Source organism: Myotis lucifugus, unplaced genomic scaffold (genome assembly GCF_000147115.1).
Source record: "Myotis lucifugus unplaced genomic scaffold, Myoluc2.0 scaffold_54, whole genome shotgun sequence".
In the NCBI taxonomy this organism is placed as follows: Eukaryota; Metazoa; Chordata; class Mammalia; order Chiroptera; family Vespertilionidae; genus Myotis; species Myotis lucifugus.
In genome coordinates, this window is record NW_005871102.1 from 2,941,795 (window position 1) to 2,951,590 (window position 9,796).

General features: G+C 44.3%; 1 protein-coding gene across 1 annotated transcript in view; it reads right to left on the bottom strand.

Moving 5' to 3' along the window:
* ASTN1 (astrotactin 1) overlaps positions 1-9,796 on the bottom strand; it is a 276,053-nt gene that overhangs the window by 128,862 nt on the left and 137,395 nt on the right. Inside the window, exons 7-8 of the mRNA XM_006088941.3 lie at positions 9,643-9,796; positions 1,025-1,109 (exon numbers count right to left, since the gene is read on the bottom strand). The exon at positions 9,643-9,796 is cut by the window's right edge and continues 9 nt beyond it. Of these exons, the coding sequence (XP_006089003.1) occupies positions 1,025-1,109; positions 9,643-9,796 (239 nt within the window). The remainder of the gene's footprint in view (positions 1-1,024; positions 1,110-9,642) is intronic.

Sequence of the window (9,796 nt, forward strand, 5' to 3'; positions counted from 1 at the left end):
CCAATATTCTAGGCTTGGTCTCGTCAGCATCACACAGAGGGGGCCCAGTGCCCCACGGCAATGAGAGACATGACGGTGGCTTCTTTTCTCCACCCTGTCCTGCGGCAAACACATTTCTAATCTGCACTCCAAGCAATCACTCCGAGATAGCTTTTGCCTTGATTTCTCTTTAGTTTTCCCTGTTCCATTGATTGTTGTTATTAGTGTTTATTAAGCTCTTTCTCCTTGCTCTCTTCCACAACCCAGCCAATGCAGAAAGCAAGCTCACAGCATCCAAAACAAAACACAAATATGCTCTCAAAAAGCAATAGGAGGAGGACAATGGTGATGGTTACACTATAATGTGAATGTACATAATGCTACTAAATTGTACAGTGAAAAATGGTTAAAATGGTGAAATTGATACTATGTATATTTTGTCACAATAAAAATTCATAATAAAAAGATGCAATAGATAACATTTTTATCCCAGTCACGTGTTCTTGGGGGAAAGCAAAGGTCTCACATAAAATTGGTAACATGGGATCAGGCAAAGAATACTATTACTCAACACCAAGCACACCCTGGGTCCTTGCAATGCGCCCCTGCTGATAGTCCCCATGAAAACAAGTTTCCACTCAGGTCAGTCTCACAAAGCTCGCCAAGCCTGGGAGAGCTATATGGGAGTCCTTGTGGCTTCACGTGCCTCCAACCAAATCAGCAGCCACATTCTGCCAGTGGCATCCTCGTGGCTGGCGACGCTATTACAAAAAGGAGAAGGACAGCTTGGCTTTCAAATCCCAGCTGAGGGCTGTGAGTCAGAGACGTCATCTCTGAACTTGTCAATGGAGAGGAGAAAAAGCTGATAGGGACGTCACTAAGACGGTATAAATATGGAAACACAGCATGACATTTTTACCCATTCGCTGTTCAGAATATAACCACCCTTTAGCTCTGTCTCCCTACATGTGGTGGCTCCACCTCAGGCCTGTGTGACAGAGGGGTGACATCTGGGGACTGGCTACCATGCCATCCCCTCACTTACCCCTGGTTGGTCCCCCATTCATTCCGAATGCAAAGGTGCTTGTGTACTGGATCCTTCATGTAACCTTCGTAGCAGAGGCATTCCCCTTAGAGGCAGGGTAAGGAGAGAGAAAAAGAAACATAAGGGAATTGATTAACATGTCTGTGTTGGGGAAAATTAATATGAGACAATCAAACTTGGACTCTACAGTGACACGGATGAGACCATTAAGTCCCATGATGTCATACATTCCGTTTCCACTGCCCACATGAATGAACACACTACCCATCCCTCCAAGTTCCGTCACGTGATAATGTTCACTACCAGAGAGAGCTAACATTTACAAAGCACCTGGTATATGTGTCTTGTAAACACAAAACCCGGGAACTCTTTGAGCAGAGGGACTTGTTCATATTTATTTCCTTGGTGCCCATTATACTGCCAGACACACTTTCGACGATCAGTAAATGTTTAAAGAGTGCATAGTGAAGTGGGGGGATAAGGACACATTTGTAATACCTTAATCAATAAAGGAAAAAAATATTAAAAAAATAAAGAGTGCATAGTGAGTTATTTCATCAAACATTTCTAAGAATCTTGAAAAGTAGGTATTATTGACTATGCTATACAGATAATGGAAACTGAGGCTCAGAAAATTAAGGGACTTGGAGACAGCCTGTAAATGGCAAAGTTAATATTTCAATCTATGTCTGTCTGACTCCAGGTCTATTTTCCAATCATGCCGTGCTGCCAGTCCACAGAACAACTACTATACAGGAGGCCACTTAAACTAATTACGGTTTTATAGGGACTCTGGGTTTTAGTTTTTAAGTGAAAAAAGATAATCATTTTGGCTGCTAAACAGAAGGCTCACTCACAATTCTATATTTGTTTAGGATATTACTATGCTTCATTATCATTAGTTACTCCATTAGTATACCAAGAGGCCTACAATCCCCATGAAATTGTGTGCTAAACTGCATATATATATATATATATATATATATGCATCTTCCTGCCAAAGATTTCATAACTTTCATCAGATTTACAAGTATATCCAAGAGCCCCACAAGATTAAGAACGATTGCTCTGCTTAGCTCTAATCTTGAATATTGTTGCTGCTTCCTCATATTAATAATTCCTTATGCAATGCTATGAATCCCTACACTACAAAGACCAGTTCCACTTAAGCACTTGCATTAACTCTTTTACAGGCTGATTATTTCATTTGTAGGGTGTGATTTCCTGAAATGTGTAAATAATAAAGGGGCTATGCCCTAAGGCAGTGATGGCAAACCTTTTGAGCTCGGCGTGTCAGCATTTTGAAAAACCCTAACTTAACTCTGGTGCCGTGTCACATATAGAAATTTTTTGATATTTGCAACCATAGTAAAACAAAGACTTATATCTTTGATATTTATTTTATATATTTAAATGCCATTTAACAAAGAAAAATCAATCAAAAAAATGAGTTCGCGTGTCACCTCTGACACGCGTGTCATAGGTTTGCCATCACTGCCCTAAGGAGACCAGGGGCATACCGTTTCTGTATCTCCCTTTCAAGAGACACTTAACAAGGATATTAACAGAATAATAGCTTTGAGTGATCTTTTCTCTTTTCAAAGAAAAAAAAAATGGCAAATGAAGTGTTGAGGAAAGGAGCTGAGTAGACTGTGAGAAGGTGTTTACAGAATCTTAGCTCAACTATTCATTTCAAGATTGGCCTATAAATCACTGTCCATCAGCTCCTCACTCCCAGATGGCAGGCATTTTCTTCCCCCACACCTGCTCAAGGTGCTGAGAGGTGCAGTGAAAATGAGTCATTTCTTAGTTAGTGGGGAGTCAACAGAAACCATCAGGTTAGTAACTTTAGCAAATTCAGGCTTCCACATGGGCTATCTCCACAATAGACTACAATCTACCAGCATCAGTAGTACTGAGCTCAGGCAGCTATGAGTTGAACACAGGAAAAAACAGCTTAAAATTAGACAGCTGATAAGGCTTTCTGATGAAGGCTGTTTGTATTAATTCCAAAGAAAGCATGAACTCTAAGCTATAAGCTACACAAGGGCAAGAACAATGTCAGCTTTCCCCCATATGAGTAAGACTTTTATAAATACTGTGGAATGGAATATAATGAAATTAATTAATTTGCCCTAAATTTATAGATAACACCACCACCACCACCACCTCAGCCAAAATGCAAATATCTAAGCCAGTTAATGGGTCTAGGGCACGGGTGGGCAAACTTTTTGACTCGAGGGCCACAATGGATTCTTAAACTGGACCGGAGGGCCGGAACAAAAGCATGGATGGAGTGTTTGTGTGAACTAATATAAATTCAAAGTAAACATCATTACATAAAAGGGTACGGTCTTTTTTTTTTTTTAGTTTTATTCATTTCCAACGGGCCGTAGTTTGCCCACGGCTGGTCTAGGGCCCAGCTATGTTTCTCCCTAAAGGAGATCATTTCCCAACTGTCCTCGTGGACATTAGACAGGAGATGATATTACAAATAATAGGTAACCTCAAAAGGCTGTCAAATCCATCACTCTACTCTGACTCTTAGAATGGCCTTGGTTGGATACCTTGCCTAGAATTAAGGACTGACAAAAAAAGGGAGTCCTTCTTCTACATTTGATATCTAGTTACAACAAAACATGTAAGAGTAAGTGCAGTAACAATTCAGAGTTCAAGCAGAGCCTGATTTTCCTAATGATGCCAATATTTACCATTTGTAGGCACATCTACATTTCTCAAATTGCCTTCATAGTCATTATCTCCTTATGAGGTTTCCTTCACTCACTCCTATGTAGGGAAACACTGCTGACAACAGATAAAGCTTTTCTCTATATAATGGCATATGCAGATCAAAGTCAGAGCAACAGAGACATGTTCAAACACATCAGGATAGAGTTTGAGCATATCCAAAATCTGCCTCTCAATGATCATTTCTGGAACCCACCAAACTTTCTTTTTCTGTATCCCTTCTCAGAACCAGTTTGGCCATCTAGACTGTAGGGAAATCAGGCTTGATGAGGAAAGTTGCTATGGCAACCCACTACAAAATCTTGACTTTAAGAGGGTTGTCGTGCAAGCACAAGCTCCGACTGGTAGCTGTGAATTTTAAAGACCCCACAAGGATATTGGATGCCCTCCTAAGCTAGAAGTGTTACAGTCTCTCCATCTGCTGCGACAGATGGCGGGGAACACATGACGTGCTGACTCTGTGGCAGTATTCATAGGATCCAATGGAAAGAGGTGTCAAGGCCACAAATATGTGTCCAAACAGGATGGATGCCCTCACAGGCAACCACACCACCAGAGGGCAGAAGCCCTCCAGGAGGTGATCTGTGCGCCACCTGGAGATGGCCACACTGATCTGTGCTCGGTAACCTGAAGGCTGACACCTCGAGGGACCTTGTATGATGGGTAGCACCTTTGCCATTTCCTGCTTACAGTTGAGGACTGAGGCACCAATCCCATGGAAGGATTAGAGAAAGACCTTATAGCAAGGGCGCCTCACACATGACTGGGTTCACCACACATTCTCCGTGAGTTAGATACAAAGCAAAGCTGAAAGTTCTGAGTTCCCTCTCTCCTTCAGGTAGATGACGGCTTTCATAAGATGGAATTGGGTGTGCTTTCTCTAAAAAGGGCAATTCTTGCAAGACGTGGACTTGGGTAATATCTAACTGCCTTATCTCCTTCCTTGTGGAGATATCAGGCAAAAGCCAGGCCCAGAATCAAACAATCCTGTGTGACTCTGGGAGGCCAGAGGGCAATGAGCTCAACGTACATCCTGAAGGCAGGTGTTTTAATCACGCCACAAAAGGACGTGTGTAGTGAGCGGGCACTCTAGGTGACAGGAACAAAATGAAGGCTGTGCTACCCGGCCAAATTGGTTTCAAAAACTAGAGAAAGCTAGAGGAAAGTAGGCGGTGGCTAAGAGCACAGAAAGAGGAGGGCTAGGTTGAGTCTGGAAAACTGGATGAATGGCCTCACCAGATTTTACCCATTTTTGCATGGTGGGGACTGGCTTATGGAAAGATCTGGGACAAAAGAAATTTAGGGACACATCTTAGGTGATGATTACAACCTGATTGAGCTTGGAGGGCTGTGCTCCTGGCAGACCATAAACCTACACATCTTGAAATGAGAATGAGGGTCTGTGAAATTGAGCAGATGTGTGAAGTCTCCACAGCTGTCCACACGGCAGAACTGAGGCCAGGAAGGGAGTGCAGAGAAAGGTCACCAAAATCGTTGGTCTGTGTCTCCATAAAAAAATAATCAAACAAACCTACAACCACAACAAAACCCTTAGAAAGTACAGGAAAAGTCAACCTTTGGCTGGATCCAGCTGGGCATAAAGCCTTAGGACCTTAGAGCTTGTGGTTAGCCCAATTTGAGCAGAGACACACCTAGGATTCCAGATCTGGAAAGATCTGGAGAGAACATCAATATGCAGTTGGCAAAGGCTTCTAGGCACTGAGTTAAGAACTTTAGCCACATTACACTCCCCACCCCAATAGCATGGTTCCTAGAATGGCAAAGGGTGGCTGGAATGGAAAACAGATCAGCAAATAACCTCAGCCCAGGTTCTCCCATAGACTTCAGAAACATCTTCACAAAATCTATGAAACCACCCTCAATAAATTGGGTGGGAATGATATAAAGGGTCACACAACAATGCTCCTTCTTGTTCTATCATTTTCTCTTTTCTAGTATACTAGTTTTCCATAACTGTCATAAACATTACCATAAACTTAGTGGCTTAAAACAACATAAGTGTATTATTTTGCAGTAGGTCAGAAGTCTGACATGAGTCTCACTGGGCTATGTCTAAAGCAGTGATGGCGAACCTTTTGAGCTCGGCGTGTCAGCATTTTGAAAAACCCTAACTTAACTCTGGTGCCGTGTCACATATACAAATTTTTTGATATTTGCAACCATAGTAAAAAAAAAGACTTATATTTTTGATATTTATTTTATATATTTAAATGCCATTTAACAAAGAAAAATCAACCAAAAAAATGAGTTCGCGTGTCACCTCTGACACGCGTGTCATAGGTTCGCCATCACTGGTCTAAAGGTTGTTTTTGGACGCATTGGGGGAGAATCTGTTTCCTTGCCTTTCCCACTGTCTAGAGGGTGCCCAGATTCCCTGGTTCATGACCCTTCCCTCCATCTTCAAAGCCAGCGATGGCTGGTGGGGTCCTGCCCATATCACATCACTCTGACCTCCTCTTCTACCTCCCTCTCCCAGTTTTAAGGACCCTTGTGATGACACTGGCTGTGTTTTAAAGGCAGTTATTTAGCAACCTGAATTCCATCTGCAACTTCAATTTATCTCTTCCATGTAACATACCACATTCACAGGTTCTAGAGGTTAGGATGTGGACATCTCTGGGGCCCCTTATCCTGCCACACCTGGTATTTGGACCACTGTGCAGGTGATGAGCAAACACATGCCTAACTTTGGAAGACTTTGGAAGGATGCCCAGGGAAATCTCCAGGCCCCAGAGGTGGCTCCTTTGCAGAGACTGAGTGCCTGTTTGTATGGAGAAGTATTCACATGCCCTTGCCCAGTTCCACCCATCCCCATGGGCAGACCCCCTCAGCATGGCTGGGAAAGCACATGTCCCAACACTATGACATTTCCCAGTGAGCTGGAGGATTGCAAAAATAACGTCAACTTGACTTGCAGCCAATTCCCACACCCAGCTCATTGGAGAAAGGCTCTAGGATGGAGTGTGGGAGGTGATAAAATTTCTTGCTGATGAGCATGTGGGATGACCACATCATCCCATGTGCCCAGAGAATCAAGGCGGAAAGGGGGAGCATTTCTAATTCCAGCATTAATGAAAATAAAAGTCTCCGCACCATCATTTCTCAGCTGCTAACCCAAATGAAGACTCTGTGCCTCAGCTCTGTTGTGGGGTTTTGGTTCTTATTTTTAGTCTCCCTCCAAAGCTTTCCAGTTGGAAATCCATTAATTGTCATGGATACTGGGAAGCCATTAGCAGGGGAACTGACCCAAAGTCCATTTCAGCAAGGACTGGAAATGAGACATCTGGGAGGCACCAAAGATGGAACGACAGCATCCCTGTGGACATTCAGCTTCCTGAGCTCCTGGCTAAGGAAGCAGTGATGCTCAGTAATGGTGTTTCGTATAAGTTTTGAATGACAAGTTTGCTGGATCTGACATGGGAAATTGACCAGCCCTTTATAATCCCACATCTATTCTGCTTTAACGATAGAGCATAGACTCTACCAAGGGTCGCTGTGGGATTCTGGACAAGTCATGTGCCTTCTTGGGGAATTCGAGCATCGATCTAAAATAAGGAGGTAGTTTATCTCTGAAACCCCTCCAAGCTGCAAATACTGATCCCTTCTTTCCACATGTAATTAGTGCTTCCTGCTCTTAGAAACCTCAGAAGCTTCCAAAGCCTTCTGACAATTATGCTTCTCTGAGACATGAGTCTAACAACTTATATTGTCCCAGGTTCTCATCATTCAAGTCTGCGGGGGGAGACAGAGACTACCTCAGCGCATGGAGAGACCCCCACCTCTGAGATGACTCGTGTTTTCTTTCTCCCAAGCACAATGGATTTGGGTCTGGTGCACAGCCCATCTGTTTGGTTTGGTGTTTGCCTGACAGCGTGGGAAGAGCAAGTAAGCACAGCCTTAGACATCAGATGTTCAAAATGCTGTACTTTCTCCTCCATATGGGGGCCTGGAATCTGCAATGGGCCCACGTGAAAACTTTTAGACCTAAGAAGGTGAACTTTAGATGTTGCAGTGACCCATTACCCCCCTCAAAACAGAGTAATCCTATATAATAAAGAGGGAATGTGCAAATTGACCATCACACCATCACAAAGATGGCGGCACCCATAGCCACAAGATGGCGGCACCCTCAGCCCCGCCAGAGTTCCCCCGTCCTTTCAGCCCCGCATGGGGGAGGGGGGGCTGGCAGGTACGCGGTGCAGCCAGACCCGCCCTCAGCCCCCCAGGCACCCAGGGCTGGCTTGAGGCGTAGGCAAGCCTCAGATGGCGCCCAGAGCCACCTGAGGCTCAGGTAACCAGGGCTGGCTGGGGCTTGTGCTACCGGAAGTGGCAACAGCAGAGGTGTGATGGGGGTGCTGCCTTCCCCTGATCGCCGGGTCGCCTCCTGCCCCTGAGGGCTCCCAGACTGTGAAAGGGGGCAGGCCAGGCTGAGGGACCCCTCTCTCTGGTGCATGAATTTTCATGCACCGGGCCTTTAGTCTATATATAAAGCCTAATATGCAAAGTGTCCCCTCAGGACACTTTGATCGCTTGCTATGTCATGTGCTTACCACCAGGGAACAGCACAGAACGAAGGAAGGCCCCAGCCAGCAGCCAGAAGGCCCTAATCACTGGCCAGGCCTAGGGACCCTACCCGTTCATGAATTTCATGCACCAGGTCTCTAGTGGACTATTATAACAGAAGGACTAAATGGACCTCCTGTACTCAACCTCAGTCCTAGCATCTAAAAAAAGATGCATATCAGGTGTGTGTGTGTGTGTGTGTGTAGGAGGGCTGTACATGAGGAATTGGCCCCTGCCTCCAGAAACATTTCTCTTGAGGGTTTTAGTTGTTCCTACATCCCTTTCCTTTGTTCTAAAGCATCAGACTACTTCTCTGGGAAAGATCTATTTGTGGTCCTGAATCTATTGGAAACAAATCTTACAGAGATGACTGTAGATGCCTCCTTCCACAGTGAAATGCAAAGCCTCCTGGAAGGAGGGACCCATACTGTTGGACATCTTGGCGCTTAAGAAGCACTGAGGTCCTGATGTATGACGTTGAATGTGGACTCTCTCAGTGAAGCCCCTGCCCAATTTGATGATATAACACCTGAAAGATGTCTATACCCTTTGGCCCAGTAATCCTCTTCTAAGATTTATCGGGAGAAAATAACTTCAAATGTATCCTGCATTTATGTGGAAAGATATTCAGTTTAGTAGCATTTATATAAATTAAAAATTTTAAGCATCCTAATTGTCAAATAACAAGAGAATTATTTAAATGAGCATTAATATGCACACACATAGGGATACCAAAAGGCCATTAAAAATTATACTACTGAGGATTGTTTAATGTTCTGGAAAACTTTCATGATAGAATAAGTGGAGAAGAATAAAGAAAACACAACTGGACTTGGTGTGCTTGCAGGCCTCTAAACATCATGCATAGACAAAAAATAGAAGAGGGGACATGAAAATTTTAAAATGATTTCTGCAGGAGACAGAATTATAGATGATTATAACTTTCTTCTATAAGCTTTGCTAGATTTTTCCAAATTTTCTATAATAAACAAGCATAAGAAATCTAGCGCTAGTATTGGATATCCCGACTGGATGGTTAATGGGCTGTGGATATCATCCCAAACTGATCTGTGTGGCCAGGGGCTACAATTAGGATGCTCCCCGGGCTTCTGCCAGAAGATGACCCCACCTTTAAAGCCAACATGCTCAGGGGCCCACCATGTTGGCAGTTCGATTAGGCCCCCAATTGCAATGGGGTAATTGGGAGGGACTGCCTGGGTTTCAAGGAGGTGATTGCAAGAGGCATGATCTCTGACAGTTACCCGCTGCCCGGCGCTCCCGCCTACCAGTTTCGGGGTCACATTGGTGTTCACAGGGGTCCAGGAGCCGTCGGGCACAGAGGTCCATGGCCCACGGCCCACTGGAGTTCTGCTGAGAGAAGAGAACCACCTGGGCAGGGTTCAGCCAGTCACTAGCATCCAGCTGGCTCCCTTCCAGCAA